The sequence below is a fragment of the Vicia villosa genome, linkage group LG6 (genome assembly GCF_029867415.1).
Source record: "Vicia villosa cultivar HV-30 ecotype Madison, WI linkage group LG6, Vvil1.0, whole genome shotgun sequence".
Classification (NCBI taxonomy): Eukaryota; Viridiplantae; Streptophyta; class Magnoliopsida; order Fabales; family Fabaceae; genus Vicia; species Vicia villosa.
The window spans coordinates 129,932,263-129,948,811 of record NC_081185.1 but is presented as its reverse complement, the minus strand read 5'-3'; the positions used below and the strand labels follow the sequence as shown (position 1 = coordinate 129,948,811).

At 31.6% G+C, this 16,549-nt stretch overlaps 2 protein-coding genes across 5 annotated transcripts; one reads left to right on the top strand and one right to left on the bottom strand.

Moving 5' to 3' along the window:
- Positions 1-638: 638 nt before the first annotated feature.
- LOC131609993 (myb family transcription factor PHL7-like) lies at positions 639-5,971 on the top strand. Of its 4 annotated transcripts, none has more exons than XM_058881843.1 (7): positions 639-970; positions 1,096-1,313; positions 3,405-3,481; positions 3,580-3,622; positions 3,741-3,798; positions 3,905-3,974; positions 5,340-5,971. In XM_058881843.1, exons 2-7 carry the CDS (start codon positions 1,103-1,105, stop codon positions 5,709-5,711), a joined length of 831 nt encoding a protein of 276 aa, XP_058737826.1. In that variant the 5' UTR covers positions 639-970; positions 1,096-1,102; the 3' UTR covers positions 5,712-5,971. The 4 variants fall into 4 exon arrangements, with proteins under 4 accessions (XP_058737826.1, XP_058737825.1, XP_058737828.1 ...); XM_058881842.1 differs by having other exon boundaries at positions 641-970; positions 3,580-3,628; XM_058881845.1 differs by lacking the exon at positions 639-970 and having other exon boundaries at positions 1,178-1,317.
- A 3,312-nt stretch (positions 5,972-9,283) lies between these two features.
- Positions 9,284-12,321, bottom strand: LOC131609992 (ABSCISIC ACID-INSENSITIVE 5-like protein 2). Its single transcript, XM_058881841.1, has 3 exons — positions 10,825-12,321; positions 10,657-10,728; positions 9,284-9,788 (listed from the first exon to the last, which is right to left on the bottom strand). The coding sequence occupies exons 1-3, from the start codon at positions 11,653-11,655 to the stop codon at positions 9,708-9,710; spliced, it is 984 nt and encodes a 327-aa protein (XP_058737824.1). The 5' UTR covers positions 11,656-12,321; the 3' UTR covers positions 9,284-9,707.
- Between the last annotated feature and the right edge of the window lie 4,228 nt (positions 12,322-16,549).

The following is a 16,549-nucleotide window of genomic DNA, read 5'->3' as shown; positions in this document are numbered from 1 at the left end:
TTTAAAAAAATTGGTTTTAAAAGAGTTCAAAATAAAAGTTGAAATTGATTATAAACTAGTTTATAAATATGAACCAGTTCTGAACTAGTTTTAAATTAGATCAAAACCATTTTAACAGTTAACTGAATTTTTATTAAAATGATTATTAAAAACTGAACTGAACCATAAATATAATTCGGTTCAATGCAGTTCATGAACCATGAACTCCCCTAGCATAATAGCAAAACATAGCCACACACATTGAACATTCTTGATGTATATATGATGACTCCTTGAAAGTAAACATCTATCACATTAATATCATAATCCCAACTCATATTCTTGAACATATAGATGCCATCGGAATAATCATAAGCCTTAGAAAGTGTACAAATTACCAAAAAATAAAATAAAAACCTTGACAAAAAGGAAACTGAGTTTCAAAAAGAAAAACAATGTATTTAATTTAAATATCTATTAAAAAATTGAAAAGATTCCCCACAGCATTGGTTGGAATCTTTAAGCCTTGGAGACCACTAAACGGCATTCGTCGTGACATGTTAACAACGACAAATAAAAACCCAAAAAAGAGCAGCGACACGTGACACACGCGTGGGACCCTCCACCATAGTTAACAACAACTTCCAACTAAAACGCCGCCGTCCGTTCATTTCAACGCTCAGCTTTTCTCTCTCACTCTAAAATCCAATCATTTCCCGAAAGACCAAAAAAAAAAAAAACTCTCTTTCTTCCTCACAAACACCACTAATCTCCAATCCCTACACATTTCCGCAACAAAATCCCTATTTTCCCTCTCTCAGGGAAAATTCGAAGAAAAGTTTCTCCACTCTAGGTCATAGCTTTTGATTCTTCTGTTAATTAATTAATCCAATTCGTCGATTTTCGATCCTCAATAATCCAATTCCGAACCTGGTGTTGGATTAATGCTTCGAGGTTCGGATTCGTTTCTTCAATTTTAACCTTCTAACAGGTGAATTTTCCACTTTTGGATCTAATTTGATGATTTTAACTTATTATTATTTTTTAGAGAAATTTAGCATAAAATTAGAATTTAATAATTTTTTTTTTATTGTGGATTGTTGTTGTTGTTGTTAGTGTGGGTATGTTTCATGCAAAGAAGTTTCCGGAGGTGGCTATGATGCCTCATAAATCTCAAGGGGGAGGAGAAGAACTTGTAGATGTTGGGGTTTTGAGTGGATCTGCTGTGAAAAATGCTGCACCTGCTGGGGGAGGTGGGAAGCAACGGTTGCGTTGGACGTCGGATCTTCATGACCGATTTGTGGATGCTATTACGCAACTTGGTGGACCAGATAGTGGGTATTTCTTTTCAGTATTGAGATTAATGCATATGCTCTATTGGGTGTAAAATGATTCTTTTTTTTGCTATGATTAGATGTTAGGAAGATAGTTTAGGGAAGGTGAGTGAGGAGGTAGTAAACCGATAACAAAAAAAGACTTTGGAGGGTTTCGAAAAATTTCTCAAAAGTCTAAACCCTTTCTCTCTTTTGTGAAAACTCCCAAACAAGGTATCTGAAACCTCCTCTTCCCCTCGCGATTGGGAATTTATTATAGTCTTGCAATTTGATAAGACGTATGAAAACAATAATGCTTTACATGAATTGGTTATCACATTTTCATAGAAGTTGTGCAGTGTGTATGGATCATTAGTCTAACTAGATAAAGGGTCGTTATTTTGTTTTCTTGAAAGTGGAGTATGAACAATTGATAACTCTAAGGCTGTCATTATTTGAGTAGCTGTGCATTTTGTTACTTGCATTCCAAGGTTTGAGTCTAGTCGTGAAAGCTTGGGTCATGAGAGTGTTTTCCTCTCAAGGTCTCAAATTTGAATCCCCATTAGGTGCAAACAATTCCTCTGTTGGGCCAAGTCCATGTGAAGCTTTTTTGTGGCTTTAAACGGGGCTCCCGCAAGTGGACTGTGGGATTGGTCCACTTAGATTAGTCGGTAAGGCCGGATACAAGATTTCAAAATAAAATAATATGAGATACCATGTTGGCTGTATGGATGAAGGTCAATTTAGTGTGGCCATTAAACAGGAGAGTTAATTCTGGATTGTGTTTGATTGAATATAGCCATTAAATATAAGAGTTAATGTTACTGTTTAAATTATACTCATCCTTGGTAAGATTCTCTCTAACAAGTAAGATTCTCCCACTTTTATTCCTTGATAGAATCTAACCTTTCTCCAACACTGATTTGCATGTTGATATGTCATTATTAATGAAATGTGGCATTCTGTAATTAATTAGTCAACAAAATGATTTTTAAAAATAACAAAAAAAAGTTTATCTAAAACACCAAATCAAAGTAAAGAGTTTGTGAGCCCTATTTCACCATATTGAAGTTGTATCCGCTGCGATCTATAAACTGTGCGGTTGTGACACACTTTGGACTGGATCCATTCTCGTGATGGATTCGCTGAAGATTCTCTAAAGAGGTGAGAAGCTAAGTCCGGATAACATGATGAAGGGCAAGGAATGTTAGGATTTGTTCTCAAGATCCTCAGATTGATTTAGTCCGGTCCCTCAAATGAAGAAGCGATTTGGTGCTCAAGATTTGAAACGGTTTCTTTCTTTGATTAGTGGATTGATTCCGTTATGTTGGATTTTTTTTGTTTATGACGTTCACGTTGGATTATAATACTTGAGAAAAAGGTTTTTTGGCCTTGAAGATGATGAACTTTCTCTGTTTTATCTAGAGATGACCATTAAGTATGAAGGAACAAAGAAAGATTGTTATGTAAGAAACTTGAATGTAAAATAACAGAGTAAAGCTTGTTGGGTTGTTGTTCTAGATTTAACTTTCGGTATATGAAAGGGAGAAGGGGCTTTGTTTAAGTTGGCTTGTTTTAATATAAATTCATATTATGTTATTTTCAAAATTCATTTTGCCGACTAAGTAATCGATAAAAAGCCATATTGTATTAATAATGCAACTTCAGTCTTTCATGAAAGCCAGATTTCAACAAGGACTAAAAGTCGGAGAATCTTAAATATTAGGGACGAGTTCAAAAATAAAATACTGCAGGACCAAAAACACTATTAACCCTATGAGATATGACTTGGAAGTATTACCATGAAATTCAATTAACCTTTAAAGAACCAATATACAGATAGTCTTAATTAAATCTGTCTCCTTCATCTTGCTTATGCGTGAATGATGGGCTTTTGAATTAAGACTTTCCAATTTTTGTTTCGGTAATTAGTTTTCTCCGGGCACTAGTTAGAAGTACCCTTTTTAATATTTTAATGGCTGGATGTACTTGAAATATATGTATTGTTGGAAACGGTCACTACTTCTCTTCTTTGTTTTTGTTTTTATTTGATGATCTGCTAGAGTATAGCTAATTTCCTAGATCTATTTAATTTTAAATTATTCACGACAGGAGCAACGCCAAAAGGTGTTCTTAGAGTGATGGGGGTGCCTGGTCTGACCATTTATCATGTTAAAAGTCATTTACAGGTATCATTATCTGGTCTAACAATATTGGCGTATGTGCATAAAATGTTTTATTAGTTGGACATTGATTCTAATTTTATTTCTGATACCACTACATGCAGAAGTATCGTCTGGCGAAGTACTTGCCTGAATCACCAGCTGATGGTAAAGGTGCCTTGTTTTTTCTTGCCCTTCATAGTTTCCTACAAATTTATCAGAAATGTCATGCTGTTTTGATTTCACATTTTCAATTGATTTTGGTACTTCTTTTTTGAACGGTCAGATTCTAAGGATGAGAAAAGGAATTCTGGAGACAGCATTTCTGGCGCTGATTCTTCCCCGTATGTTTCTTAGTCTTTTTCCCGATGATAATTTCTGACTCCTTCACTTTGATGCCTCTGTGTCTAATTCTAACATTTTATTTTAATAAACCATCACGGTCTGCAGGGGATTGCAAATCAATGACGCACTACGGATGCAGATGGAGGTTCAAAAACGTTTGCATGAACAACTTGAGGTTTGTTACCTAGCTATACTATTTTTTATAATTGCTGAAAGTGAGCTCTAATTTAGCTGGCAAATACTCTATTCCTTCTTTTTGTCCATGGGTAGGAGGTTTAGAAAAGTTACATGCTACACGAACAAAAACAAAAGCAACGATAATGTGTACCAAGTGAAAGACTGGAGATAGGGCTGAATAATAGATGATGATGATAAGCAGTTATGCTTCTTGTAATCTTCTAAATCTTAATGCTTGCACACAAATCATTCCTTAATCTTCTAAACCCCTAATGCTTGCACACACGTTTAGAGCTTGTTTAGAGCTTGCTCCACAAATCATACATTATGATTGTTAGAAGATATGAAAATATCTTTATAGAAATATTTTTTTGGACGAATTAATCTTGATTTTTTTATGTGAGTATTGTGGACTATCTTTTAATACTGGTTTCCATTTTTTTGTTTGTTATTACCATGGTTTTTTTTACTTATTTAATTTAATTAGGAATTGGAAGTTTATATCAAATAAATCATATCTTCAATTATATTAAATTAAACATAAATGTGGATTGTGTTTAGTTTTTATGTACCAAATAGATCATATCATCAATCATATTAAAGTATATTAACAATCCAAAATCTTTATCTTAAACCCTATAACTCCAACTGATACTATGCCCAACCATCTTTTATTTATCATCTGTCAATGACAACTATAGCAAACTTATTAGGTAAACCATGAGTCACATATCTTTTTGTTTATTGATAGAAATTGGAACATCTGGCATGTATCTTGAAGAAAATAACTGAATAAGCAATATGGCTGATTTGATTTGAGTGATTGGTTTAGGTTTAACTTAAAGTAGAAACTTCTAATGTTGCTATAATGGTTCAACTATTAATTTCAAGTTCAATTTCTTTACTGGCCTTTTTTCTATACGAAACTACATTGGAATTAAACAGAAGCCAGTGCTCAATGTTTTTTTGCCTATAGTTTTTATTTAATTCTTTTAAATACGCAGACTTTGTTTGATTTGTGAGTCATACATCTTGCGAGATTAACAATTTGGATAAAAGCATGGCTCTTGATAGAACATTATGGCCGAAATTGATTCATGTAGCCGACCCTACTTAGTGGGATAACGCTTAGTTGTTGTTGTTGTTGTTATGCATCTTGCGAGCTGGGTAAACCCATAACTTATACCCATTTAATAAGCCTTCTGATGGTGAAGAAAAATAATTAGCTTCTAATTTGCCTTAGACTCTTAGATTTAAATGTCATAATAAGATAAATACTGTTTGTTAAATTTCAAAGTATTGTACTTCTATGTGAATATTTCTGGTAATGATAAAGCCTTGCATTTGCTCATTGATATTTCAGGTTCAAAAGCAATTACAGATGAGAATTGAAGCTCAGGGTAAATACTTGCAGAAGATCATAGAGGAACAACAGAAATTAGGCAGCACCTTGGCAGCGTCAGAAACTCCATTGCCCCATGATAAGCAAAATCATTCTGTATCGGAGCCTTCTGGGTCCAGTGATGCCCTTGCAGGCACTTTTCCTCCACATAAAAAACAGAGAATTGATGAAGGTTCAAAGGATGGTTTCACTGCATCCCAAGTTACAAGAAAGACTACACAGAAGAATGATTGTAATGTTGGCTGTTTGGATCCGAACTTGTATGAAGAAGATGCTGGTTTCGGATTTGATTTGGAAACAGAAAATGACGACGACAATGAGAGTGAGCAGTAAGAATTAGGTTCTATATGTAGGCCAACATTTGTCTTGTTATCATATCTAGTAGAAAATACGATCATGTTTTTGTAAATTATATTCCTCGCAATCGATTTGTATATATTAATGTAGAAATAGATGCATTCTTCTCTCCTGCATTGGACATGTGGTCATGGATGATGATTGTTGGGAGCTGCAAACTTGTCATCATTTATCAATGTTCTGGTTGTTAATGTCTAAATTTAACATTTATCAATGTTTGGGTTGTTATTGTCTAATTAATACCAAAGCTGTCAATTAACTAGTGACGGCAATGTTTGATCATTGCAGTCAACATGTGAATCAAGACTTTGTTATTGTTGTTGAATATAGTAAAAACAAGTTTCTCTTTACATTAATTCGGTGTGGCTATAAAGTTAGATTATATATTGTTTACTGCATCGGTGTCTATATATGAAAAACACTCGTGTTTGTATTGCCTTTTACTTACTTTTTGAGCATACAATTCGCTTAGGACAGACTTAACTAAGTCTATGGTTGGTGTCTTGGTGAGTCATTGCTACCCCCGTGTTTGAGAATCATTTTACCGCGATTTTCTGAAGCTACCCTGCGTTTGAGAGTCATTCTAGCGCGATTTTTTGAAGCTAAGAATGTTAGCTTTTGGTAAACATGTGGTTTGACCATAATTCCAATCATAGGCTAATTCAAAACTAAGATAGGAGTAGGGGTGAAAATCGGGTCCGATAGACTAATTCAAAACAAAGCTAGGAGTAGGGGTGAAAAACGGGTCCGGCGTGTCGGATATGTCTATTATGGGGTGAAAAACGGGTCCGGCGTGTCGGATATGTCTATTATGTCCGTATTATTTTTGCAGGACAATTTTTTTGCCGGGCGGATAAGACTTTTGACTAGTATCCTCTATTATGACTATCCTACTCCGATTTTTTTCCTTTGTATTTTTGTAGTGCGGACATTAACAATAACTTTTACCCTTTATTTTGCGGGGTAAGCCAACATTTTATACTCACACTCTCCTTGATTCGGTTTTTTATATTCTTAACTACGAGTAGGTGAAAATGATAAATAATTTCAATCATAAAATAAGTATCATATACACTTTAAAAAGTTGTGATAAATAAAACATAAAATAATGATTTTATCAAATTAGTCTAATATTAATAATATTTCAATTATCACTAAAATAAAATAAAAGAGCAATAAATTAAATAAATTAAAAGTATTGAATAGAAAATATAATTAAAAGATAAAAGTTAAATTGAAATGAAAAATTAAAACCAATAATTATTTAAGATAAATTTACTTTGGAAAGTAATATGAAAAAGATGAAAGTTTTAGGGTGTGTTTGGTATAGGTGAAATAAGGAAGAGAGAAGTTGAGAGAAGAGAAGTTGAGAAGAAACACATAATTTTGTTTGTTTGGTTTGTGAGAGAGAAGTTGCAGAGAGTGATAAATATGTGGGTCCCATGCCTAATTTCAATCTTCTCACAATAGAGAAGAAAGTGGAAAGAGGAGAAGTTATTCTTAAAAATGACGAAAATCTCCTTGTATCTACACCTATGTTTTTTTTTTTTAAATTTTGTTCCCCTGTTTTGTTAATCATTATTTTACTAATCAATATGTATTATACATGCTTCTTTTATATTTAAGAGATTACTCTTTTCATAAGAATAACAAACAATCTAAAATTATTTAAAATTTATTTTCAAAATTCGTTGTATTAACTAATAAAGAATTTATTTATAGTAAAATTTATAGAGTTTTTAATTAAAAAAATTAAATTAACATTATAAAGTTAAAAATAAAATCAAGTAGTTTCTTTAACACATATTTATCATTTAAAAATTAATTAATAACATTAGAAAAAATAAATATTTAATCAATAAAATTATAAATCAATTTAAATCAACTAGGGACATTTATGTCTTTATCATAAAATGAAATACTTATTTCTCTTCTATTTCTCTCTTCTTTCTTTTATACCAAACAATACATCAAATCTACTCTATTTCTCATCTTTTTCTCTCTTTTCATCCTCTTTCTTACATCTTTCTCTCTTCTCAACTTCTTCTCTCTACCAAACACACCATTAGTCTCATATACCTCTTTTACGCAAGTCAAGTATAGATTCCATTATGCGTTCAAAAAAAAAAGTATAGATTCCATTATGAAGTTGATATTCACCTTTTTGTAGTGTTCATTCATAGTAAATAATTTATGAACGTTGGAGACCGTTACAATACTTAATTTGGTATCTGTTTTGGCCATGTGGTGTTGTCTACTTCACCTTTTTCAAAAAGTTGCCTGAAATGTTTGACTATGCTGACTAAGAAACTTCTGAATTGTGTATTCTCTATCATTCTAGATGCTAGTAGTATCTTTGAAATCACTAAAAAAATTTATGGATGATTTCCTGAGCACTGAAAACACTTGTTGATACATTATAAAAGTAAAAGAGCTTAATTAACATTGTTTAACAGAGATCAAGTTTCTTAGTTATGTTTTCCTTAACATGAACTATCTCCGTCTCAGTCTCGAATTATAAAACATTTGGGTAATTTTACACGAATTTAATTACTATAATATAGAAAAGTGAAATAATTTATATAATTTTATAAAATATCCTTAAATAATTACATTGGAAAGCGAAAAGAAAGAGTAATAAATAATAAAGGATATATTGAGAAAAAATATATTAGTGTTGCATCGACATTGTAAAATGACTTATAATTTAGAACAAAATTTTTCTTCAAAGTGTCTTATAATTTGAGATAGAGGAACTATATTCTATTTATGTGCAAGTTTTTGATGACTATTCTGTCAAGATCATGAGCATGCTCATGCTTCTATGCCTTTAGGCTTAAGCTGTCAAGTTTTTGCAAAGCTTTTCATGTAAAGTTGTAAGACATCAAAGCATACTTTATACATTCATTTTCAATTAGGCAAACATTATTTTTTTTTAAATGTCTAGAATATCAGGTGTTTTTTGCTATGGACTTATCTGTCACCAAGATTTTGAAAGGAAGAGAAAAAAAAACTTGGAAATTAGAAGTCTTAGTCAAACATTTGAGTGTCATCAAGATCTTCAAAGGAAGAAAAAAAAACTTAGAAATTAGAAGTCCTGGTCAAACATTTTGAGTGTACATTCCAAGTTCTGACATGCCCTCACCAATTTTGAGCTCCTAGATTTAAAAGCTATTTATGACTTAGATGAGACTCGTTTCCTTTGTAATTGACAATGCTGTTCATTCTTTACTAGTGCATAATTGGATTGCTGTGTCACTAGTCACTACTACATCTTGGTAAAACTAATCATAAGTTATAGAAAAAGTACATAATTTCCGGTGTTTCAAAGAGTAAAACAAATTCAACATTGTTTTGAAGTCTAAATTCAGCTTGTTAGGTTAGACACTAACACCCAGATTCAAACCTATGTCATCATAATTGTGTGAGTTTCTATAAACTATTACCATTCTGTCTACCGATAAAAAAAAATCATAACTAAAAGCAAAAACTGATATATTTTCATATATTTTCATGGACGAAAAAGTTATTTAAACCCTCGCCAAAAGTAACCATGGGAAATGTGATACAACATTCACTTAGCAGGCAAAATACATTCCTCATGAAGTAATTTAAACCAATTTTTCTATTGCTAGTTTAAGCACATGCAACAAGGGCAATGATTGATAGTTGCACTCACCACACACACAACAGGACCATCAAAATTGGTAATAAAGCCACAAAGTGTTCTGTTCAAAATTACACTAAAGCATATATATAGAACTGGGTAAATTGAAAGTCTGGCTTATAAAATGTACATACAGGAAAACACTTTTGAAGAGGGCACGCCGGCGATTCATATCGTCGCATTTCCCTGAAGAAAAATAGCTTTCCTGATTGTTGAAACTCAGTGTTCAAATATATGTTGCAGATAAGAAAGAACTATGGGAGTGGTTGGAAAATTTCGCTAGGAACTCATTTGCAATAAAGCCATCAAAAGGGAGCTGAGCTAGTTCTGCGAAGCTGATGCTTAGGATCTGGTGGTGGCATACTTGGCAACACTCTCTCCATCTCCTGCATGGAAGATTCACAAAAAAAGAGAGTTAATTCGTGCAGTGATAAATCATCTAGAATGATCGATTAAATTGATATTTGAAACATTATTTCTGTGTTGTTTATGCTTCAACACTGTTATAATTCAGCACTGCAAAGATGATCAAGTACAGTACAACAGTTATAAAGTTGCAACCTCAGAGATTAAGGACCAAATTTCAAATATCGAAAGGAAAACAGAGAATACGATAAGACTAAGAGCAGCTCAACAGTCTAAAATTATGGTTTTCTGAAGCACCTCAATAGTAGTATATATTAACTAACCAGAGAAGCAGATTAAATGAAAGCTATACAAGATAGGCAAACAAATCTGGCATTCGTATAGTGTTTGTTCAAAATTGCAAATCTCCACAAAAGCTAAATGGTTAGTACATATGTATTTGCAATTTCTAAACACTAGAACATGTCATGAATTTTCATATAAAGATAAGTTTCTTATTCAAGCCAAACCTTCTATATTATTTAACCAAATTGACTTAAAACTCAAATAAATATTTCATACAAAGCTTAATAAGCAAAATAGAGATTCATATAAAGGCAAAACACTTCAAGAAAGAATAATGGAATCTTAAATACAAATTACGATAACTGAAATGATAAACTTGTTTATGAATTATGGTTTTGAAAGCATAACTAGTGAAAGCTCAACTACTGTAAACATTTTATTTCACAAGCAAGCAACAGCCAGTTGAAGTCGTATTTAACAAACATTTCAACAACTTATTGCCCTGACAAGATGGGCTGGAACAATATGAACCAACAAATATCACAGAAGACGAGAAGAATAAAGTAGAGATCAATGCAAAGTGGCAATGGAATTGAAACATACATGTAGTCTTTTAAGCCTTTCATTTTCTTCTTCTAAATGTGAAACTTTGATCTCCAGTTCTTGTGTGTAAGCCTGTCCATTGATACCACGCACAAATATACATATCATTGTATCAAATAAAAAAACAAAGACTACAACAAATAACAAAAATCATACAAAAATTATAACCTGTTTTCTAGCCCGCGACCGAGCGGCAGATTCCCTATTTTTAATCATCCTCTTCTGCCTCCTCTCCACAGTTTTCTCAACCACAACACCAGAGGCAACCCTTTTCCTACCTTGAGTTTGTGTATCCGATGAAGTGGCCATTAAAGAAGACGGCGATATACTCACCATTGCATCATTGTATCCTGTATCCAAAACAGGCTGTTGAACCACATGACTAGCCATATAGCTTGCAAAACCAGGCATCATATTATTCTGATGATTTTGATGCTGATGCTGATGCTGTTGTTGTGGTTGCTGTTGTTGCACTGGAGGGATTTGAAACTGCATCCAATGACCATGTTGAGATGTATTGTGTTGTTGTTGTTGTTGTTGAGAATCAACCCTTCCTGAAATAGCACTATCCTCTGTTGGAAAAGATTCAGTAGTAGCCACACCAGCTTTCATCAAGAAATCTTCCAAAGTCATCTCGCCTAGTGTAGCTGTTCTTCTATCCTGACTACTACTCTTCTTTTGTTGCATGTCTCTCCAAACCTCATCAATAGTTTTCTTGCTAAGATCGCCGGAAAGTGCCGGCGGATTCATAGACGACCCAGAAGCTAGTTGACCTTGTTGCATGTAAGCATCAGTAGCACCAGAATCCAATCCAGAAGCTTGAGCAGCTTCAGATGTCCACAAACTCTTGAGTAACTCATCTAGATTCATGCTTCCTAAGGGTTTCCCTAAATTTCCAAGCTGATTTTGCACCTCATCAAATGTGAGATTGTACAAAGATCCTTCTCTAGCCAAAGGTCCTGCCTTTGGCGCTTGGATTGCTCCACCATGAGATCCCATTTTCTATAACCACAGAATCAGCAAACAATACAACCCTATATGTTTAATTTCATTTCCCAAAAACAATAAAAATAAACCCCAAAAACCCCAGAACTCAATTACACCAAACTAAGCTGAAAAGTGAAAACCCAGATGAAAGAAGAGTCTTTTCACTAATTTCTATAATCAAATGAACAAACTTCACAACAAATTTGTCTTGAATTTTGAGATATGGTGAGAGTTACTCTAACACACAATTTCACAAACACAAAGCAAGCATTGAAAAATGGGGTGAGTGAAATTTGACATGTATGTCATCATCATCAATTCTATAACAACGAAACAAAAAACAAAACCTTAAGACTAAAATTGATCCTAAAAAACATATATGGTCTTCAAAACATTAGAGTTGAACATTCTCTGAGGTAACATTGCCAAAAAAGAAGAGGAAAAAAAAAATAGAATGATTGAGTTATCCCTTAAAGAAGAATTTAAGATAAAAACAATAAATAAAATAAATTTGGGAAACTGTTGAAAGAATAGACTGTTCTGACTTTCTAATATAAACATAAAAACAAAAACACAAAATCTGAAGGGTACAATACTTTTTTTCCTTCAGTTTTTTTTCACCAATTTAGGATCTAAATCTGAATCTTAAAACCTTTGGGAAAAAATTTCCATTGGGAGTGGGGACATAACCACGCCAAGCGAGGAACAAATATTCAATTTTTAGAATGTAGTTTATTATTATATAGTTATAGTTAATGGAAAACTACCCATATTCTATGTTTTTCTCTTTCTTTAAATTATTTTTACTTGGGGTAATTAAACTCATAATTTTTTTTAGTCAAAATTTAAAATTTTATGGCCTTTACATTATTTTATAATAATTAAATATACAATAAATTATTGGTAAATCCTAGTTTCACCTGCAAAAATATTGTCATTAAAATTCAAACAAGTATGTGTGAATATTTAATGATTATTATCAATTCGTCTGTAAATAAATAAAACATAGTCAATTAGTATATAATTTCTATACTTTTTTTAAAAATAACAAATAATATAGCAATAAGATTTGAATTTCAACTTATAAATATATATTTTTTTTAGACGTGAATAACATGAGATGAAATAACAGTGCACTTGTTTTTGCATGAAGGGTAGAGCCGTAGAGGGGTGAAAGAAAACATATAAGTGACATGAATAGACCGATTAGAAAAGACATGTCGAAGAGCAAGAACTGATGAGAGTGCAGGGAGTACAAATCATGCTAACTTTGTACTTAAAAGAGAACCACTGTTTCTTTCTATTTAATCATTCCATCATCATCTTCATAGAACGAAAACTCTCAAGTAGAATTATTATTACTGCAATTAAGCGATGTGTCTTCTTTTAGATTTTACTGATGAAACTTTTTAATTTTATTTTTTCTCACTAAATTTGTGTTTTTTTATCCCTATAGTAAATTTTACTACGAAAGTAACAGTAGGGCAGCAAAGTGTGAAACCAGCTTTGAAATGCGAACCATAGGGTCAAGAGTTGTTGACCGGTGAAGTGACATGCAATTACAGGTTTGACGAGGACTAATGCAGTTACTTTATTTTTTCCCTGTTAACTTAAATTCTTTAAAATTAAATTAACTTGTTCATGTGAGGTATACATCTAAGACTGAGAACAATCCATGGTTTAGATCCACTTTAGAGAGCAGAAATGATATTTGTACACTTAAAATTAAAATTAGGAGTTAAAAAAGACGTCCTTTTTAATTAATGGTATATTAGTGTATTTTGTAAAATTTTGTATGAGATTAAAAAGTAAAAGAGAGATAGAGACACTAATAAATGGTTAATATATGGTGTCAAATACGGATCAATTTTAGTGTGGACAATTTAGTTTATATTTCATGGATATCTGCAAAAAAAAATGCTTATAATAGATAAAATAAAAATCCGTAAAATGGCTACGGATACAGGCACAAGTAATTATCCATATAGTATGAGTGCGGGCACGAGTATCATACTATCCATCCCGCCTCATCCCTGCACTAAATATTTAATTAATGTCATTTGTATTATTATATAAAAATTGCATATTTATCAATTTTTAAAAAAATATATCGCTATTAAACTATTACACATTTTAATAAAGGTGTTTATTTATTTCTTAACTCAACAGTAACCTTCATAATTTTTTTAAATTATTATAAAAATTTAAAATTATATGATATTTTATAATTAATTAATTTAATTTTACTACAAACGCAAGTAAACGGATACGGCTATTAATATTGAAATGCCCTTAGGATATAGGTACAGGTATGACCATCGGTGCCCACACAGGTTTGGGCTCGGATATAGAGATTTTTTCATACTGCAGGGCCGGTTCTTTGAATTTAGGTGTCTTGGGCGAATCAAAAGAATGGTGCCCCAATTTTTTTAATAAAAAATACATAAGGATAAAAGAAATAATTGGATAAAAACACATTTTTATTTGACATTGTGCAAAAATAATACAAGTATGGATCCTTGAATCAATGTTTATACTACATCAAAACATAAACCACTACAAAGAGACATCTTTTTCTTGATCCAATCTTTTTTCCTATAAAAAAATTGACCAAACTTTTAAAATTATTTAAATATTATCCTCTTAGCATTTTTTGTATCCTCTTAGCATTTTTTGTAGCAAAACAATTAATAATTTGTTCATAATCAAGGTTCTTCAAAAAATTATTTTCAATTGAAATCAATGCAACACTATTTAGTTTATCTTGTGACATAGTAGATCTCAAATAAGATTTTAATAATATTAATTTAGAAAAACTTCTTTCAACAGATGCAACACTAATAGAAATAGTCAATATTATTTGATAAGCTATGCATGCATTAGGAAAACAATTAAAATTATTTAAAGAACTCAATATCATATAGCTTGATTTTGATTCAACTCTTAAAACTTCTCTAATAACTTTCAATTCTTCAAACAAAATTTCACCCTCAAGGATCAAGAGAATCGTCATGTTTTAAACAAGTTTCAAGATGTTTACAACATACTTTCAAGTTTCTATCCGATAATGATCTAAGACTTTCAATACTAAACAAGAATCCAAAAATATTTTAATATGTGATATACTAAATCTTCTATCAAGTAAGCTAATTGTTTTATCTACAATATATAAGAAATAGTGATTTCGGAAAAACTCTTCAGCAGACTCAAGATTCAGTTGTGGGGGTTGAGATGGATTTTCATCATAGTGTTGTTTTCTATGAATTTTAAGTTTTTGAATAAACACACATTCAATCTCCATTCCATTCTCAATCTTTTCAGCACTAGCCTTAGCATTAATAAATCCATATTCTCTATATTTTTTCAAATACTTGATCAAACATTTTACTAGTTCTATAGCCACATCAATATGCATGTCTTTTATTTTTTGTTGCAAACTCTTGCTAATTTTATTAACAATAGGTAACAATTCAAACCAAATAAGCATAGCTACTAAAAATTTAAAGTTTCCAATTCCATGAGTTGCTAAAGATTCGACTTCACTCGGATCATTATTGTGTTCAGCTAGTTGAAGTAGTGCTTCTCTTACATATGAAATTTGAGATTTAATTGCATATACATTATTCACATGACTTTTCCCAACGTGTTTGTGTCAATGGTTTAATAGTTAAACCTTTCACATTGTCTCTAAGAATTTTCCAACGTTTTGTCGAATAAGAAAATACAGTATAAATACGTTGTAACACTCCAAAAAAATCTTTAGCTTTAGTACAAGAATTTGCAATTTCACAAAGTGTTAAGTTAAGGCTATGACAACCACATGGTGTGTATAATGCTCTAGGGTTAACATCTAATAATTTTCTTTGTACACCTTGATATTTACTTTTCATGTTTGATCCATTATCATATCCTTGTCCTCTTACATTATTAACATCTAGACCAAGCGTTTCTAATACATTTTGTAATTCTTCAAACAATCCTTGATCTGTTGTGTCATAGGACTTTCAAAAATTCTACAAAAAACTCTTCAATTTTTATTGGACTTGTAGAAACATTCACACAAGGTATAATGAGACTCATTTGTTCTTGATGACTTACATCAGGAGTAAAAACAAGAATCATATAAAAATATTTTGCTTCTTTGAGCTTTTCGACTTTTGTACTTTTGACTTCATTACCTAACATGTTAATCAATTCATTTTGAATCCTATGACTAAGATAATGGTAACGAATTTTATTATTCTTAATATGTTCAAAATGTTTTTGCATGACATGATCCCATTCAACAATCATTTCAACAAGAGAAAGAAAGTTTCCATTGTTTTTCACATTAATCCTCTCATTTTTTTCATGAAATGCTAAATTTTGCTAAGCTAGATATCTAGTAAGAGAAACTATCCTAAGTAATACATCTTTTATTCTCTATATGATTATTTTAATAGATCTCAAAGTTAGAAGGAATGATCATTTTCATTTTCCTTTTATTGACTAGATGCTAGATAGATTAGAAGGAATGATCATTTTCATTAAGGAGGTTAGTGTATACTTTAAAATGCTACCATTAGATAATTCCTTAATTACCATTAAATAACAATCTTCTCAATTCAACACCAAGTTTATTTATTCATATCTAACCACATCAGTTATAGATTGTACCCTTAAAATGACCCTCTAAAGATTGAGAAGTCATCCATGAAGACTTCCATGAATGTTTCAATAAGGTCATAAAAATGTAATAATTCATTTTTTAGAAATTGTTTGTACATTGCATATCCCAAATGATATTCTTTTTAATGAAAAAGTTTCATAAGAACTAGTGAAATTTGACTTCTGTTCATCTTCTAGAGCTATTGCAATATGGTATAAGTATTCATTATGGAAGCAATAAATTTTTGCCTTCTAATCT

Coding starts and splice junctions, on each gene's coding strand:
- LOC131609993 (XM_058881842.1), top strand. CDS start 1,103: ATGTTTCATGCAAAGAAGTTTCCGGAGGTGGCTATGATGCCTCATAAA. Junction 3,799..3,904: donor TCTGGCGCTGATTCTTCCCC/GTATGTTTCTTA, acceptor CACGGTCTGCAG/GGGATTGCAAATCAATGACG. Junction 3,975..5,339: donor GTTTGCATGAACAACTTGAG/GTTTGTTACCTA, acceptor TTGATATTTCAG/GTTCAAAAGCAATTACAGAT.
- LOC131609992 (XM_058881841.1), bottom strand. CDS start 11,655: ATGGGATCTCATGGTGGAGCAATCCAAGCGCCAAAGGCAGGACCTTTG. Junction 10,729..10,824: donor GGTCGCGGGCTAGAAAACAG/GTTATAATTTTT, acceptor ATCAATGGACAG/GCTTACACACAAGAACTGGA. Junction 9,789..10,656: donor AAAGGCTTAAAAGACTACAT/GTATGTTTCAAT, acceptor TCTTCCATGCAG/GAGATGGAGAGAGTGTTGCC.